The following is an 18989-nucleotide window of genomic DNA, read 5'->3' as shown; positions in this document are numbered from 1 at the left end:
GCCATCAAATACAACTGTATTTGAGATACTCTTAATAGCACTGAGAAATGTCTTGTACATATCCCTGAGTTTTCCTCACTGCATCCACAAGCAGATCCTTCCCTGGCACACTTACTCTTCAGAGCTGGGCCTGAGCAGAATCTGTATTTTCACTCAAAAAACCCCAACCCAAACAACAAGCAACAACAGTGACAGCTACTAACACATTTCTAGATGTGCCACAACCACTGTCTTCTAGATTACATGATACTCAGCCACTACAAACCTTCTCCAGAAAGTCCAAATATAATTTCCATGGAAGATATGGACTTCCCTCATCACCACGAAGTAGCTGTTACCCATTCTATTACTCACCATTTTCACATGTACCAAAGAATCATGGTCAAGAGTAAGATGTATTAATGAGCAAGACTAAAAAAAGTAAGTGTGAGAAAGGAAAAGAAGACAGACATTGGGAGAATGGATAAAGGAAAGAAAAGGGTGAAAGGAAAGAAAAAGCGCAAGTGTAGTATTGAAAAAAGAAGGAAATACTCCAAAGGGAAGTTCCCCGAGATGCATTAGTAAGCTACAGCAAAGACAGCATTCTAATTGCTCTTTTAATCATTAGTGTGAGTTTTAAAACACAAGATTAGCAAATCACTTGAATAATTAATCAAACTCCCAAGGAACACCATTACTCACGAGAGGACTCGCCGTTCTGGCCCAAACTCAGCTTCGTAGTAGCCATCTCTGCAGTCTTTTCCAACCAGATCATGAGGGTGTGGCTTGTAGGGTTCATTCTTCGTTACCAACGTAGTTCTTATTTTGACTTTTCCAAAATAGTTCAGAATCTACAAAAAAATGCGAGATATTTTAGGTAACAGTCCCAACCTGTTACAGAAAATAAATTTTATCCTGAAATACTCTATGGAAGAAACAGCAGAGCTACGTAGGTGAACATACAGAAATGTTGCTTGAAGAACAAGTCTCCCTCCAAAGATTTTAGGAAAAAACTCATAAAGCCTCAGGGATGAGGATATTACCTGTGCATGGAACACTAAGTAGTGAAAGAGGATCTTAACAGATACAGCATGACACAATCCCCTCTGAAGTTGTTGGGTTTTTTCCCAACTAATTCTCAGATGAGTATTCAATCTTACATTCAAGCTGGGGAGTACCAAATTCTCAAGCTCCCCTACCAGAGCTTTCACAGCAGTCATCAGCCTAATTCAGTGTCCTTTCTCAGGTGCATAAAAGCAACCTCGAGCTGACGGCTACCAGTGAAGTCACCGAGTGTGGGGGAGTGTAAAAGGAAAAAGAAAAGAGGAAAAACTGTTTGGCCTAAAGTGTTTGACGCATAAAAACTTGAAAGCAAATACAAGACTTGCCCAGGCACACGTTTGCGCAGAGGTGAGCTCGCCTCCTCCACTTCCCCTGCCCTATAACTAACAGTTCCTCTCCTTCCCTTCCTTTCATTCTCCTGAGACTCCAAGGATCCATCATGTATCCCTTTTAGTCAACACCTCAAACCTTTGACTTGACCTGTGCTCTTCTACCTGTCATCATGTGTTCGCTTCTTCAGTCTTCAATTCCGCTCCATTCAGTCTTCATACAAGTCACTGGTATTTTTTACCCTTAAAATGATACTTCACTACTCCTTCACTTTGTTCAACCATTACATTATTTCTCCCTCATTTCACACCCAGCCCCATGAACTTGAAGCTGACCTAGCTGCTTTTGGTTCTCTAGTTCCTCCTTGATGTTCATCTTCATAACCACACCAAGAAATTTAATCTCTTCCTGGCCCCTCTCTTCTCATCCTCATTCACGTTTCCATCTCTAGAGGGGACTCCCCTGGCACCTAATCAGCACTAAAGCCTCCTACGGGCTTCAGGGAGGCAGGAATTCACCTAGAAATCACCTGCTATCAGTACAATCAGCGCTGTCATCAACAGTCACCTTTCAAAAGAACAAACTTGGCCAGCCTTGCATGGTCACCTACTCATGTCCCATCTCCCCTCTGGGTTCTGCCTGGCCTTCATGTCCAGCACAGTCCAAGAAAAGAGGAATCAAGGCTTGATTCAGCCCATTCAGCTTGTGCCCTGACACAGACTTAGGCTGAGAGTCCGTGCAAGCCTCTGCTCTTGCCAACAGCCTACACAGTTCCTTGTTCAGTTGGCAGAGAACTGAAAAAATGAGTCTGGCACCATCTCCATTTCCTGCATTCCCTAACCAAATCTGGCACTGTGATAGTCAAAGGGAAACCTTCTCTGCTTCTTCGCTTAGTAATTCTGGCTCCAGGGCTGGACCAGCTTCCACAGTTGCTTTATGCAATAGAGACTCACTCTGCCGCTCAACACATGACTGCCAACACTCTCTTTCTCAAATCCTCCTTCTTAAAGAGCTTTTATGTCTCAGCATAAAACATCTCATATTTTTCCCATTTCACCACCTCCCTATCAGTTGCTTTTCTGCTGTGATTCCAGAGACTCCATTTTTGGCTCCACATTGGCTTTTTTGTACTTGCACACACTGCAAACACAGATACACAGCCTCTGTTCCAGGGCACTGCAATGGACTGCAAGATGGCAAGTGCTCTTAACTTCCCATTTAAATTTGAGGTTTCTCCTCTAATCTCAGCTCTGACAGACTTTCTCCAAACTGAAATAGATCAAGGAAACAAAAGCAACTTAAATATCAGATAGGGGACCAGAAATTCTTTTCTCCTACCCTATGTGTCTGAGGTCTCCTTTGTCCAACCTATGAAAGCTATTGCCCAAGTGGTTCCATTCCAGCTCTACTGTGTATCTTTGTCCCTGCTTTGATCACAGCTGCCAGGGCTCCTCTGAATCCCTTCATTCTGAATTTCCCAACCCATCCATGGTGCAACCATCCAACTCATCATCATTGCAGATGCTCTGAGGACACAATTCCCTTTTCTCAGCTCATTTTTAAGTTCTGTATCCCCTTTCTGACTTCACACACCTCACACTGGTGTCTTTTGCAGAGCCCATTCACTGCATCACGGGCGATTGTTCGCTTGTACAAAGCACCTTCTTTCATGTTGTGCCCAGCAATGTTTCAAAGCCTTTCCACATTTTGTAGGCAAATTCCTTCAACGCTCTCCCAAAATTCATGCTGTAGTCCAAACCGTAAAACCAAACCTACGTCACCAAACTAAGAAAGCAGAGCAAACATGCATACAGAGAAAGCTACTAACAAATGGCTCCCAGAGCTTGAGTCTTCACTGAGTCCCCTCTAGCAGCACTTTGTAAACCACCTCTGCACCTTCTCCTCTTTTTGTAAACCCAATCTTTTCGTGACCAGGAGCAAGTAACTCTTTTCCCACTCGGCTGCAACTCCATTTGCATGCCAAGGAAAGAATCAGAGAACATGAGATGAAAAGCATTGTATTTACTGTGCAGAGCCCAACGCATAGCTACGAGCATCACGGTAACGTGGGCAATGGTAATTCCCGGATAAAAGCGGTATTTACCTGGATGGAAGGGAAGGTCTTATTGTTTTCAGTACTGTGTTCTCCTGGAATGCTGCCTGCTGATCTTCCCTCACATTTGTATCTGAAACGCATGCCCCTTTGCCTGGGTTGCTCAAATATTTCAATGTAGGGCTCAAGGCCACCTTAAAAATAAAATATTTTCAACGTTAGGACACAGTAGAGCTTAAAAAGCAGCAGAAGATGCAAGAATTAGAATTTCTAGACTTTTGATTTACATTACCATCTTTCCACTTGGTCTACCTTATCAGAAAAATCTACTCTTTATGTACATGCACATGTTGAAGGTGGGGTACAAGGGAAGAGGACAGATTTGGATGAAACATCCATGGTATCAGTGCCATGGAAGTAACTAGCAAAAAAGACACCCTTCCTTCCATCTGATCTAGAACTTAGCTTCTTTCAACCATCATAGAAGACATGTCTGATGAAAGAAGATTTTATACAACAAAACCCATATCATTATTTTGAGGGAATGGTTGACATTTTTAGGAATAATACAGTTTTAAGAATGGCTGTCCTCTCCAAGCACTGGTACGGTCAGCTGCTATGATCTCTTAAGCGTCCTCCGAAAGTGAAGATGTTTGCTCAGAATTGATTGATTTAGTTCCTATCACCGTGTAGCAGAAACTATTCAAATTCTGCAAAAACCCCCACCCTTCTGGGTTGAATACTGTCACTGTGAGCTCAGAAAATACCTGATTGCTCGTATTGAATTCTACATTTTGAGCTGCCTATCTCCCACGGGGCTCGTTTCTAGTTGCAGTATCTCCCCAGACAATGAAACCTCAAAAAAGCTATTGGGCAGCTGTCAGAAGAGAGGTGTTCAGGAAACACAGAGTGATAGACGAGAATAAGAGACAGCAGAACTCTTAAATGGGGGGGTTAGAAAGACATTAACTTAGCAAGAGCCTAAGTACTTTTCAAGTGATGTTTTATTGCCAGACAGTAACAAGCTATTTAATATATCTCACTGAGAACATCAAACAGGACAGTCAATCAAACAGTGACAACAGTGGGATGGCATGTGAAAAACAAACAACAGAGGCTAAGTAAATATTGTTGAAGTTGAATCATCACAGTGCTACACGATCAGAAGAACGTAGCTTATGGAAATGTCTACTGAGCTCTCTGTCATCTTCATATAATAGCATCCTCCTCAAGTAAGGCTGAGCATCACAAACAAACAGGACAGACAATATCCTGTGGCACAGCACTGAAAAAAAAGTGCTTGGACTTCAACATAATAAGCAAAACAGTTATTAAATATATTGAAAGTGCTGAAAGGGTAAAAGAACCCCTACTTCCTTTTGCCCAAGGTCTATGCTGCCTGAGAGTCCACAGCACATGAGTTTTGGCCAAGAGGTGGATTCCAATCCTAACTCCATATAAAGGCTTCTCTTTTGCTGCACCTACAATGGTTTAGGTACCCCTGCCAACACAAAACTTGAGCTTTATGCCTGGGATTTGTTGACCGCAAAACATTTCCAGTGCTGCAGCAGTTCATACCCAAAGTAGGAAAATATTATAACCTATGAGATAAAGTAATCAAGAGCAGCAGAGAAGGGATGGATGGAAAGAACGACATCTGAGACGTCACCTTGGTCTGACCTGAAAGCACATTGATCGGTCACACACCTACAGCCAGTGGTGGAACTGCATCTGCCACCGTGTGAGAGCAGCTCCGGTGCTGGGATTATCTTCAACAACGAGAGCCTCTGCAAAACCTGAATGCCTCTTCAAAAGCACAATGCACTTCTACTCCAGGCTGTGTTTGGGGTCAAAACCTTTGGGAACTGTGGTTCAGGACTCTTTATAGACCTTTCTAACAATCAATCAAAGTGCAGTTTCTAAACCGACCACCTCCCATAAGGCAGATTTTAAATAACTTTCTGATCACCAGCCATGAGCTGTCACACTAAGTACACATTAGCCACTAGTCTAGGTCCAGCCACTTAGAAGTCCCCTTTCTAGATACTTCCCAGCTCTTTACCTAACTGTCCTTTAGATGAGCTTTGCGTATTTTCTCTTTCTGGAAAACAAGCAAGTCCAGCAAAAGGGAAGGGGAAGACAGGCACTGAAACAAAAAAGCCTAAAAATGACGTAAAGCTAGTTTCAAGGAGAGCAGAAGTCTGAGTTTCTCACAAAAATACGCTCACACATCTGTGTATGGCTATTTTAACTTTAACACTTCAATTTACTTATGCTATTGCATTGATCAGCACAAATACAGACACACATCCACATATGAAATTAAAAATCTGTTTTACAAGTTTAAATGACAAAATTGCAGCAAAGTACCTACTAATCATTACACTTGGAGATTCTCATGCTTACATAGCTGCTAACCAGACGTGCAGGACACCCACAGACATTACGTATTTGTCAAAACTAGCCAAAGCCTCACCGCTTGAAACTACAAGAGCGCAATCACTTGAGGTCTTTAACTCTTGCTGCTTTAACCAACAATTTCCCTTCACATTCTATTAATACTCACTTGAGAGGGCTATTTTCTCACCTATTAAGAGCTCTTTATTTTAAAACTCTGGGCTCAGTGATCTTTACAGGGCTGTGGTCGAAACAAATGTCATTGAAGGTAAACCCACTGCTCAGCAGCAGGTGTGTTTGTGGGAAAGTAAAGCTCAGTGACACAGCAGCCTCCAGAGATTAAACATTAAACTTCATTTTGTCTTGGCTGCCTCTCTCTCTATTTAAGAATCACGTTATCATCACTGCTGTGCTTATCAGTGTCATCATGTTTTGCGTAGAGAGGAAACACACAGAAGTGTTTGTGCAAACGAGAGGTATTACCAGCACTCTGCAGCCAAGTGTCCAGTGTTCCCCATTTCTGTAAATCAGCAATGTGCTTGGAAAGTGGCACAGCGTAACTATTTCACAATCTGCTCACACACACACACACACACATACATACAGAGGTCTGTTAGTTCCCACACAGTCACTACAGACCTGTCCTCCTCAGGTCTCGCTTTGTTTGTCAAACAAATGTGAGATACGCCAAAACCCAAACTCTCACTAATTCTGGAAGAGAAATGCACAGCTACTTGTATTACCTGCCTGCCCACAACTACTCCATAAAGCATTTGAAATGGAAGAAAAGAAAAAAATCTAGCTAATCCTTCATCTAAGTTCTTAAGAGTTTAATTTGTCTTTGTAATTAATTCTAATTGCCTATACACATGCTAGTAATAGAAACATTGTGCTACATATTATAACCTGCCTGTCATTCTTTTTGTTATTAAATTGCTTTTCCCCCCTCTTGCCCCGAATACAACACTGAATAATTTTAAAGAGAATATAGGAGACCAAGTGTCCCAATTATATACTCAAGGAAAACAGGTAAAAGCAGTGACAGCTCTGAGAGTTCAGAAAGGAAAAGAGGTAAAAGCAGTGACAGCTCCAAGAGTTCAGCCAGTTTATGCTCATTCAAGAACAGAAGGGTGTTTTATTCTCACATTTTGAGCAATACAAAGAAGAACAAAAGGACAATCTCTAAAACTCAGAACAAAATTCCTCAGACCTCTCCATGACAAGAAACGCGGGACGGCTTAAAGTTTAACATAGTCTGTGCCATGAGGGAGGAAGTGTGACATGCTGCCACCAAGCAAAGTGACAGGCGATCAAGGGTTCTGTCTCATTCCTTTCCTCCAGGAAAGCAGGCTCTGGAGGAACTGCCCAATTTGGCATTTGTGCCCAATTTTCTTGCACAGCCAGGAGTGCCCGGTGAACAGACTCTCCATCAACATCTGCATGTGAAAGCAGAGCAGCTGCGGGTCGTTGTAGAAGATGTGAAAGTATCACCCGAAACCCTCCCTCCCGAGGTGACTGCAGTGAGACACAGATGGGAGAAGCTTCGCCCTTTAACTCCAATGTCACTGCTCTGTACAAATCCCTGGTGGCCCTAAGTCTGTCATTTCTAAAAAGCAAGAATCTATCCACTTATAACCTTCTGCAACACCTCAGGCATAGGGGGAGGATGGTGAAAGCTTTGTTGCAGCACACCCCAGTTTAAGCCAAAGCAACTGGAAACATATACATGACTTAATTTGAAAAAGCAGTAGTCTACCTACGGCTCCATGAACTGCACAAATTCTAACAGACCGAGAAACGCTCATGAACTTCCTCTTTACTATCGTGTTACATTATAAAACGGCAACTAGAAAAAAAAAACAACGACAAAAGCTAGCTAGTACCAGGAAGTTATAAACTTCCCCCGCTGAAAAATTCCTTATCTGGTCCCTAATTACACTGAAAATACATAAAGACATGAAGAAAAAAAACCCCGAAACTGCTCTCTCCTGCTTCAGTGTTGCCACTCTAAAATACATCATAACATTTAAAGGACAAGCCTAGCTGTTTTCTCTCTATGTTGATAGTTAAGCACACCTATATATTTATCAGGAGTGAAAGTTTATACCTTGCTAACTAGAACAAGAACAGAACGTACAGCTTTTGAAAAGCAGCTTTCCCTAGAAATACTATTCTAATTAGTATAGCCAAGTTTTAAATTTAGGGACTTTTTTTTAACCCTAAGACAGATACCAGAGAGACTCCTCCCGACAAACTCGGTTTCATTTAGCCTGAAGAAACTTAATTGTGCTTTTTGTTGTAATTACTCAAAGCACGATCCCTTATCTGCGTTACTTTCATTTGTGCCATCACTATTTCTCATTCATTTGCATTCTCACAGCCGAGTTCCGATGTGAACAGGGTCCTTATGAGCATCACCCAACCTTCAGCCTGTTGTCTCCAGCCCAGATACGGGACCCGCGTGCGTATTTAACACCTAAAGGCTTTAACGTCGCAATTTTAAGGCTTAAGAGATCCATTTGAAATGGAACAGCCTCGTAAGATCTCATCGCGACTCAGCCGAACAACCCATCCCTGCTTCGGCCTCGCAGTGTGAACACCCAACGCGACCAGCGAGGGAGGGCGGAGAGTGCTCGGAGCCCCCCGGGGCCGCTCCCCGCGCCCCCCGCCCAGCCCCGCCGCTCACCGGCCATGCTGACAGCTCCGCTCCGGCCTCTGCGCCGCGGGGCTCCGGCCCGGGCCCGCACACCTCGCAGGAACGCACGGACAGCCACAGCTGCCGGGCTCGCTGTCCTTTTCAGGGGGAATTTCCCGTGGGGCGGGCGGACGTGCGCGTTAGCTGCGGGGCGGTGCGGGGCCGCCCCCCGCCCGCCCCCGCCGCGCCCGCCCCGCCCGGCACAGAGACCCCGCTCCGGGACTGCAGCCGCGCCGGGAAGGCAGGCACGAGTCTGTGCTCCGGTCCTGCCCTGCCCGGTAGCCGAAAGTACAAAGGAAAAAGTTCAACTCCTCTGGTTTCAGAGCACGGCAGATACACCGAGAGCCTGTTTCCTTCCATACCCTCACGCTTTCAGAGCATCATTCCTACACCCCGCTCTCCCGCCCTGTCAGCCTCGAGACACCAAGCGCTCTCGTTATCCATCTTCTCGGTTGCATGCAGCTTGGTGGTCAGCCCGGAGAAGGGAAAGCTCCAGGGAAGACTGTACTGCAGCCGTCCAGTGCCTGTCTAAGCCCCTTTTGGGGTTTATAAGAAGGACAAGGATAGACTTTTTACCAAGGCCTGTAGTGACAGGACAAGGAGGAATGGCTTTAAATGGCAAATGTCAGGGTTACATTGGATACTGATAAGGAATTCTTGACTGTGAGGGTGGTGAGGCACTGGAACAAGCCTACCCCGAGAAGCTGAGGATGCCCCATCCAAAGGAAGTGTTCAAGGCCAGGCTGGATGAAGCTTGGGCAGCCTGGCCTAGTGGAAAATGTTGCTGCCCAAAGCAGGGGGTTGGAATGAGATGGGCTTTGAATGCCCCTTCCAACCCATTCTGCGATTCAAGAACTAAGCTGTATGTACTAGGGATAGACCAACATTGCAGGTGAGGTAAAAACTAATCACCAACAAGCTTATTAAGTCACAATTATCAGCTTTAAATCTACCGAACCTTCAGAGCATCCCAGATCCTCAATCTCACAGCTAGGCCCCGACAGCAAGATGAAGCGAAGGAGTTGGACACTGGGAACAACCCCATAGCCCCATGTTTGGATCAGGTGGAGAGGTCAGTAACAAACAAATCTGAGGGAAAATTAAAAAACACCTGAAAAAAGAGGAACACAAAGAAACAGGAAGGCCACACCTAGCTGGGGTGTTAAGACTGTTTAGTTAGCAACAAAATTTAAATTTTTTTCTTACCTCTTTACTCTGGGAGTGGAATAAACTGTCCCATGTGAAAATGCAGTTAAATCAATTAGTATCCCTGAGAAAGAAAGATTAATAAAATAACAAGAAAAGCCTGAAAGAACACTCAAGTAAGGTACAAAACTGACAGGTTTTTACTTTTTTTCGCTATCCTATTTCTAAAGCTAAGGTTATTGGGACATCCAGAAATGAAGCTGAAAATGCTGTTCTATGATCTGCAAATCAATACACCAACCCACATAACTAAGCAGAAGGGGCTGCCAAATGCTTATTATTTTTCCTGCTCTGTAGTCCATCTCATATTAATAGGGCTTCTCTTTGTAACCTTAATTTTGCTCAGCTATCAGCATATTTCCTACAAATTGAAATCATCTATCTTTCTTCACCCCACAAGCAAAACTTTCCTTATTTAAGATTCATGGTTTGTCACATGGTTGCACCACTGTCAAACTTACAACTGAAATTGGAGTAGAAGAATCCTAGGGAGCACACAGGATAATCAAAATGTCTGTGACATTAGCCTTAGATGATTAAAGAAAAACTACATTATTCAGATGTTATAATAAAATAATTCTATGGCTGTGGGTTAGTTTCTTGCCAGAAGAACATAATTTTTTATTTTCTCTCCCACAAAAAAGCCAAAACAAAACAATACAAAAGATAAAAACCAGCAGTGCCCTAAAAGTATGAGAAATTCAGACTAGATTTTTACATCTTCAGGGATTTCTTGGATTCCCTATGATTGATGATGTACAATAAAGCAGGCAAGTGGGTCTAATATTCTAAATCAAACTTGGACTTTACCTACACAAGCACACATGACCCCAAAGCACGAACTGAAAAAGAGATCACAAATAAAATTGTGCTGCTCTACAATAAAGGCAGCAAATGGAAAACACATAACCTGAATTCTCTCTGCTAAGTGCCCCATCCAAACAATCAGCTCGTCAACATCTCATATTAGAAGATACTTCAGGTTTTTAACTGATAACCTGGTGGTTCAAGTTTTGTACAAGCCTTCCTTCCCAGGGTTGAACAGCCAGAGAAATGCCCCCAGTTTGAGGGCATGTCTGGAGATCACAGGAGTGACCTGGAGAGGACTTTTAAAAGGAAAGGGATGCAGTTCCTCTGGGATAGCTGAAGCTGTAGATGTGAGTTTGGAGCTTGGATGTAAAGCAAGTTGTCAGTACAGACGTATGAAGTGACTAAATACTTTTTCTTACTTATCTTCAGGCTGGTTTGCCAAACCTCTGATGATAAAAACTGTGACATTTCAGAATGAATTTAGGTGCTTCCCTAAATACAGTTTATATCCCTGGTTCCCACCTATTTTTCCAGCCCATTACACTACTGAGTAAACATGGACCAGGGAGACTGTGGCTCAAAACAGAAGTATCTACTCATTTCTTCAGAAGGAAAGTGTTATTGTAGGGTACACAGTCTAAACCAATGTGAAATTAAGGGCAGTATTCCAGGCAATACAAATACCATGTTATGACTAAAACATAATAAACATTCCCTACGTTTCCCCGGCTCTTTTGAACTCTAACTCTTAGGGCTTGCAGGAACAGGCTACTCAAAGATAATCCTTAAGATTGCACGTTCGAAATTGAGGTGGTATCTCACATACATACCAGTGTTTGGTACAAACTGCTCCTTGATATTATTTTTAAGAAAAAAATATGAATGGATTGCACTTCTTAGAGCATCCCAAAAACTTTACCTCCAGCCCTTCCTTCAAATGAATACAGCTTGTGATAAAAGGACAACCAACCATATGAAGAGTTTAATTGTGTTAAAACTGTGCGCTCCAGTCATCAGAATACACAGACTGAACAAAGTGATTGGAGGAAGCACAGCGTGAAAAGGAAGTGTTTTCTTGATGGTTTTTCTCTAGCAGTAGCCATAAGCCGATGGCCAGGGAAAAGCACAACAGTGGGACAAAAGGAGCTTTTAGTCTAAGACCACTGTAGCTGTTTTATAAAACATTCGTGTTCCTAAACTCTATGGAAACCAAGAAGCCTTCCCAAGAAAAAGGCAAAAACCTAAGCAAATGAAAGAGGCCTTACTCAAAGTCGTGCAAGCATGAGGCTATTCCTCTATTCCTGACTACCCTGTAGGCAATTCTGCTCTGCTGCGATCGGAATCCCGGGCACAGGGGTTATCCCGGGAGAGTGTGGTGAACTAGAGGATTGCAGTACAGCTTTGGCAATCACAGAAACCTCGTCAGCAGCTGAAATGAAGTGTAAGAACATGTCATAGCTTTGGTTATATGCAGATCTCTGCAAAGAGCAGACGGAATTCCCCTCCTGCAGCATTGCATAACAAAAGCCAGGTGCTTCACTATTATTTTTGTCAGCTGACTTTGGCTATAGCCAGAAGCGAGATACCAGAATTCTTAGGCCAGTCTGATCCAGTGCTTCACTTCCTGTCTTCCAGTTAAAGCAAGTGTTTTAAGATCCCATTTCTCTCCACTTATCAAGTCCAAAGACAAGTCCTCACCTCCTGCTTTTCACTGGCTGCTGCACTAGCACAGTTAACACCTATGTTGCTGTAAGGAGTAAAGCTCCCTGTTCCAGCAGGGAACGTTATGGGGCAAGCAAGAGTAGAGTGGAGGGATAAAAAGCCAGCACTAAAACCTCCTACAGCAGAGGAGTGAGTGTTTGACATGGTATTTGTCAAGCCTAGGATGATGGCTCTCTAGTGGTGCTTAGCACAGGCATTGCCCAATGAAGCTGGCTGTGACAGGAGAGCAGCTCAGGCAAACTGTTAAGTCTTTATTTCCTGTTCCCAGCTATCTGACTTCGATCAAAGATAAGGCCCTTGTCACTGGCCTGGTTAGGCAGACACTAAGGTACTTTCAGCATATGGCTCTCCTAATAAGGTACATCATACTAGGAGTAAGAGTAGTATTAATAAAATCATTCCCTCCTCTCTTTATGTAGGGAGAGTCCTGTTTTCTTGTCCACTCTATCTCAAGCCTCACCTACTGCCAGATTAGAAATTTCCAATCCTCTATGCCTTAAGAAACCTTTTGCTGTTTGAAGTATGTTTTTTTATCTCAAAGGCATCTTACTTAAACACCATCAGACCTTTTGGTGGTTAAAGCTTTTGTGGTTATTGGTCCTGAGGAAGGTTCTAATGCAGAAGCCATTCTCAAAAAAGTCATGGCTTTCAGATTAATGATAAACTCAAAGGTTGTTCAAGTCATTCTGCTGGAAGCATTCCTGTGCCACGGTTTGAGTTTGTTTGACATAGAACAATGCTACTGTGCCTCCCTCAAAACAGGGTGGAGAGAAAGGAAATGCTAATAGAGAAAGGTTGGTCTTGTGGATAAGGCACAAGGCTGTGATTCAGGAGACTGGTATTTGGCTCTTGGCAAGTCAGCCTTTCTACTCTTAGGCAAGTCGTTTAATTCTCTAAGCCTCAATTTCCCCAACTGAAATCAGAGAAGATACTTCCTTGCTCCCACACTTCTGTCTTATTCACTGATGATGCAACTTCTTCAGGGGATGAACCGCTCGTTACATTAAAGTGCCAAGCACAAAATGATGAGGGGTCGTGTCAGAAAAAGACACTGTCCCCTCTCTGTCTCCTTCCATCCAGGTAACTCACTCCTGTGTGTTCCTACACTGTCCCAAGCACTCCTTTGGAGACACAGGAGCGTGCTTAAAAGTAACCTGGTGGAAACAAGATTATTGGTTTTTTTCTGCTGGCTCAGTTTTTACTGAGCCAGTTCCACGTACAATCACAGAAATGACTCTGCCAGCAGGAAGGAATGTGGTCGCACCAAGGCCAAGAAGTTTCTGGAAGACAAATTTGGGCAGAGGTGCCTGCTTCCTGACAGAGTGCTAACGTCATGGAACTGTAGCATAGCACTGTATTTTTAGCCTGAGAAATTGATAAACCTTCCTGAGATTTCTAATTTACACTCCTTCCTTCCCAGAGTTAGTATTCAGAGCAGAACTTCTTGGGCACTTTCTCCCCCAGACCTCTCAAGTGCTTCCTATTCCCTTCTCCTCATCCCAGTGCTATAAACACATACCATGGTTTGGGAGTTGCATTATTTAACAGAGTAAAACTTTAAATGTTTGTTGGCAGGCAAAGAAAAAGATGGAGTAGTGTTTTCATTTTCCACTGTGGTACATAAAAGCCTCTCACTACAGTGAAGCTGATTAGTGACCTCTGAAGTGGTCACTAAAACTGTAAACACCTTCCTCATGCCACAATCGAGATTCATCTGATGCAGTAGAGCTGTAGGGAGAGGACTTAGGGAAGAGATGAGCTCAAGCTGAGCAGAAGGAGCTAAGTCAGCAGAAAACAACCTTTTTCTGCCCAGAATGATTTTTTTCAAAATAGGTTACCTCTATAAGCCAGATCACTGTTGCTGCTTTCAAAGGGAAGCAATAGAGTTACTCTATCTGCAGCCACAAAACAAATATAAGGAGGAAGAAGGAAGGATGGGAATTGTCCCTTTGGCAACAGCAAGCTGTTAGGGTACGGAGTTTATCATGAAAATTGCATACTAAAAATATATAGGCAATAGGTGTCTAAAGTAATTCTGCTGCCCCCCAAAATGCCAGCCCATACCAGCCAGCCACCATGCACCAGATCCACTACAGAGCATAACAATCGCTCATCCAGGTTTTTATTACAAGGCTTCCCTTTTCCTCAGGGCTCACAAGGAGTTTAAGCTACTTAACACCACCCTGAGCTTCAAGAATCTCAAAAGACTGTATCTACAGCCAATAATCAGAATCAATTAGGTTGGAAAAGACCTTTGAGATCAGAATCCAATCTTTGACTGAACACTACCTTGTCAAGCAGACCATGTCAAGCACCTCCAGGGCTGGTGAATCCACTACCTCCCTGGGCAGCCCATTCCTGTATCGAATCACCCTTTCTGTGAACAAATTTTTCATAATGCCCAACATAAACACCCCCTGGTGCTGCTTAAGACTGTGTCCTCCTTTCCTATTGCTGTCTGCCTGGGAGAAGAGCCTGACCCCAGCCACAACCTCCTTTCAGGGAGCTGCAGAGAGTGACAAGGCCACCTTAAAGAGATGAAAAAGGTACCTTGTTTCAGCACAGCCCCATCAGATATATCTCCTCTTAATTTGGAGTCTCACACCTTAATTTTCAACCTCTAGCCTAATGACTCCTGCAGTTCTGACTTGTACAGTTAAAGGATTACCCCCAGGAATGACAGAGAGACACTCTTTGCCTCTTCAGGCCCAAGGTAAACACTTAAAACCTTCTGGGACACGTTTACACATCAACTCCTCCTCCATATACAAAGCAAACCTCCAGTTTGTAAATTGGCCACTACATGTCTTATCTGGCCCTACATTAGCCCTTTCTTACAGATTGCCTGGGGCTGTGTGTCACAGGTGACACCTCACCATGCAAAGTCTTACAGGCAGTAGTTGGCCACAATCAACTTCGAGTAAGCCACCAGCAGGCTGCTCACCCCGCTGCTGTCCACATTTTGTGCCTATGCATCCAGTTCACTGCCTTGCTGCAACAAAATAATTCAGATTTATTAACAAGGCCTACATCTTAGTAAGGCTATCATTATTAGTTTGAGCTCTCTGAATTACAGGGTTGAAAGCCCTTGATTTCTCACCCAGAACAGTGATGAGGTTTGCTATTTCATTGTCTTGTTCATTTGGCAGTTGCTACATGACCTGTCAATTTTGCTTTTAGGACATTTGGGGAAAGTTTGACATCGTTTTTATAATCAACGTTGTGGTTAACCTCTCATATAACAATGACTTTGATAAATACTCATTCATCTGCATAGGATTTCCATTTGTGAGCCTTAATATTGCTGAAAAGAGATGAAATCCAAAAACAACCTCTGAGTTTTCAATCTGAAATACTGTGCCTTAGGTACAGTAAATGTGTCAGGCACCATGAGACTCAGAACATTTTCAGATGTCTGAAAAAAATACTCTATGTACCTTACCCACTGTAAGCAAGTAAAGAATACACATATCAGTCTGACTTTTTTGGTTTTGAATTAAAAAGAACAATAAGCCAAGAAGACAACTAATTCTTGAAGAGATCTCTTGTGCAATAAAAATTTTGTAAAAAAGGAACTGAAGTGATTTTTTGCTCTGTGCAGTGGAAATAACAGCTCTAGACTCAGGCTGTTGAATGGAAACACAACAGACACCACAAGCTGCTTCTGGCAAGTACGTGCAGGAACCAGAGAAAGGAGAAGGCCTAACCCAAGAAAGAGCTGACAGAAAGAAGCCAGTGGCAAGAAGGATTAATTAGAACAAGGGCTAGTGTTGGTTACAAGGGCAATGTCATATATAAAGCTGAATATGAAGAAAAGGCAACTGCTTTATGGAAAAGTTCCTTAACAGCCAGATGCAAAAAAGACAAATTATTAAAGCAACTGATGTCCCAGCTCCACTTCTGATTAGAATCCAATGAGACCCTGGGGTGCAAGTCAGGTCAGCAGTGCTGAAAGTCAACCTGTTTGGTTCTCTGTTTCTCAAAGGCTGAGACAGGTACCGGCTACCTAAACTTTTCCATTGCACCAGCCCCATGGATTCTAAGACAGGCATTACAGGCTCCAGTATCCAAAGAGTAGAAAGTAAGGAATGGAGGGCATTTGGAATGAAGTCTCTGATTACAGCTCCACTGCTCTTACTCCCAGTTCTCACAGCAGCTTGTCCCTTAAGGGCCTTGATACCATTGCCTCAGCGATTGTGAGTAACACCCTTGGGTTTGTGGTGTCTCAATAAAATGCCCCCTCGTGGTGACCACCACGATTTCTTCACAGGACACAAATCCTGCTTCCCTCACTGCTCTGGTTGTCTGCTTCTCCCAGAACACGAAGGTAAAAATTTCCATGTGCAAAGCAGAGAACTGTAGACTCTCTGCACTATCTTGAGCTCTCATCTCCAAGAAAAGTAGCCAAGGAGAGCTGACTGTGCCTTTTCCAGGAGTTTCCATTAAAAGGAAACCTGCATAAATAACCATTGGCGTAACTGAAATTAAACTGAGACCAAAGTTCCCACTTGAATTTGAAAAGTATTTCTGTCCGTATACATAATCATTTGCTTAAAAAAACCAGACAAAAAGCAAAATCCAGAAGTCTAAACAAGCTTGTTACTTTTTAAAAATAATACAGCTATTTCAGTTTTTCTTACTACCTTCTCTTACGCTGTAAAAGCAAAATCCTGTGAGTAAACCAATCCAGATTTAATACCACTTCAAAGCTTTAGAGATACTAGAGACTCATAGTTCAGTAAGAGAGATACCAAATCTGGTCCCAAAGGCATGGATGCTGTAGAGAAGTAAATCTGTAGCTGCCTGATTCCAGGAGATTCAGACATGGTAATAGCAGAGATACTTGCCTAAAGTAAAACTGGCTACCACACTTAATTAGTAGTCATTAGGCTCCACACCCCCTATAAACAGCCTGCAGAGAGACTGTTGCAATTGTGAGATCGGTAGTGAGGCCTGATTCACATCCGGACACTTTTACTGCCCTGAGTCTTTCAAACTTACCTGCCCCACCAAGTGAGACGTCCTGTGGCCCCCAGAAGAAAGCTCCTGCTGCAAGGAGAGCTTTAACTCCACCTTTCCTTAACTCCTTCTTAAATTCCAGCTTTCTTTTCCCTAGCGTTAGACACTTTTGAGATTCAGCTGGAAAGGGCACTAGGCCATCTTGTCTAGATCATGCTTTTGCCAAGAAAGGTTGAACCAGATGGTCTTGAGGTTCCTTTCCAAGACAGTACCCCATTCCATGACAGATGCTGTCTTGTAAATTGCTGGTGCTACCCTGTTTTCACAATTTTCACCTGTTTATTTGAGACTGCCAGGGCTTTGGGACAATTTGGGGGGATTTTTCATCCCGGCTCCACAGCACACCAGGGTGGTCTAAGACTACAGCTCCTTGGCTGCGTGGCAACCCAACTCTTACATGTGATGCACTGATTTCTTTTTGGGTTCCTGAGCTCTCTTATGTTACTGCTCCTAATTCTCTTTGCCTAACAGTGGGCGATGTCTGTGCTCTCGGGGTGCAAAAAGCCCATTAGGAAACAGATCTGAAATAATGACATTAATTCAAAAATCCACGTTGTTTAGCTGCTGGATTGTTTAAAACTAGAATTTATATTCCTTTTACGTATTTTAATTACACACGGTATTGTTTCTGCCTCCTGAATATGCATCTTTAAGTTTCAATGTCAATGTAAATACTGGTACAGCTATGCAATTACAGCACTTTTGCTTCTGCAAATATTCCCATGACCTACATCACAAAAAACTCTGGCAGGTGACCCAGTTACTACAGACTTGGTCAGTTCAGGACTTCACACTTGCAACACAGTTAAAACCTTATTTGCAAAACAGCACTGCTGTAACTGGTCAAGTGGAAACCATGTGACCTGACATGTTTTTAATTGCAATGCAGACAGAACTTTTAATTTGCATAGCCTAGGACTAGCATATACTTCTGTTCTGATGCCAGAGGACACCAGAAATGTAGGAAGTGAAAAAAAAGAAAGATGGCCACTTGGATAATTTACTCAGACAATTACTGCCTCATCATACCATCTCTGCTTAGAAGAATGTTTGCCAGTGCCCCTAGAAGAAGAATGGAAAAATAAAATTAAATATATAGCTGAATGGAACCACAGAATAAATTACACTTAGCATAGCAATTACAGTTTCTCCCAGACTATATGTATTATGAACAGCTTATATTTGTGTGGTCAACAACCCTGCCTCATAAACATCCCTGTAATTAATTTGAAATAACAAAAACCAGGGGTAAATAAACATGGTGTTCCTTTTGCTCCCTTTAACATTGTTTGGCTCCTTACCTACATACAGGCAGTCCATTCACTGCAGCTGATGAAGCAGAACTCTCCAGCCAGGAAAGAAGAGAAGGACTCAAGTTCTCAGGGATGAAGGTGGCAGCAAGAACCTCCTAAAATGATAAAAACCCAATTGATTGTGGTTTATAAAAACAATACATACCAAAGTAGCTACTGCTTAATTATATATTACTAAAGGGTTTTTTTTCTCCTCTCCTTAACAGCCATTCTATGCTCTAGCAACCCTGTCCACTTCTCCTTTGCAATATCCTCCCCTTCACAAGCCTCTAACCAACCATTCTTTCAACTTTTGCAAAAGTTACTGGCTGTCTTCCAACCCAGAGCTTCCTAATGCCATGTGCACAGCACTGCTTTATGAACAGATGTTTGGTTTCCTCATAAACTCCTGCCCTGGCTCAGT

The 18989-nt window shown here is 43.0% G+C and overlaps 1 protein-coding gene across 5 annotated transcripts in view; it reads right to left on the bottom strand.

Annotated features, from left to right (window-relative positions):
* REL (REL proto-oncogene, NF-kB subunit) overlaps positions 1–18989 on the bottom strand; it is a 44166-nt gene that overhangs the window by 21082 nt on the left and 4095 nt on the right. The window contains exons 2-5 of one of the 5 annotated variants that reach the window (XM_010403008.4): positions 18575–18681; positions 18303–18335; positions 3476–3618; positions 682–830 (exon numbers count right to left, since the gene is read on the bottom strand). In XM_010403008.4, coding sequence (XP_010401310.4) covers positions 682–830; positions 3476–3618; positions 18303–18335; positions 18575–18593 — 344 coding nt within the window. In that variant the 5' untranslated portion in view covers positions 18594–18681. Of the gene's footprint in view, positions 1–681; positions 831–3475; positions 3619–8507; positions 8650–9722; positions 10223–17255; positions 17343–18302; positions 18336–18574; positions 18682–18989 lie in introns of those variants that run through there. The other 4 variants (XM_039568233.1, XM_039568237.1, XM_039568236.1 and 1 more) reach the window with 4 other exon arrangements.

This window comes from Corvus cornix, chromosome 3, assembly GCF_000738735.6.
Source record: "Corvus cornix cornix isolate S_Up_H32 chromosome 3, ASM73873v5, whole genome shotgun sequence".
Lineage (NCBI taxonomy): Eukaryota > Metazoa > Chordata > Aves > Passeriformes > Corvidae > Corvus > Corvus cornix.
Note: the sequence above shows the minus strand (reverse complement) of the source record. Positions and strands in the feature narration are given on the sequence as shown.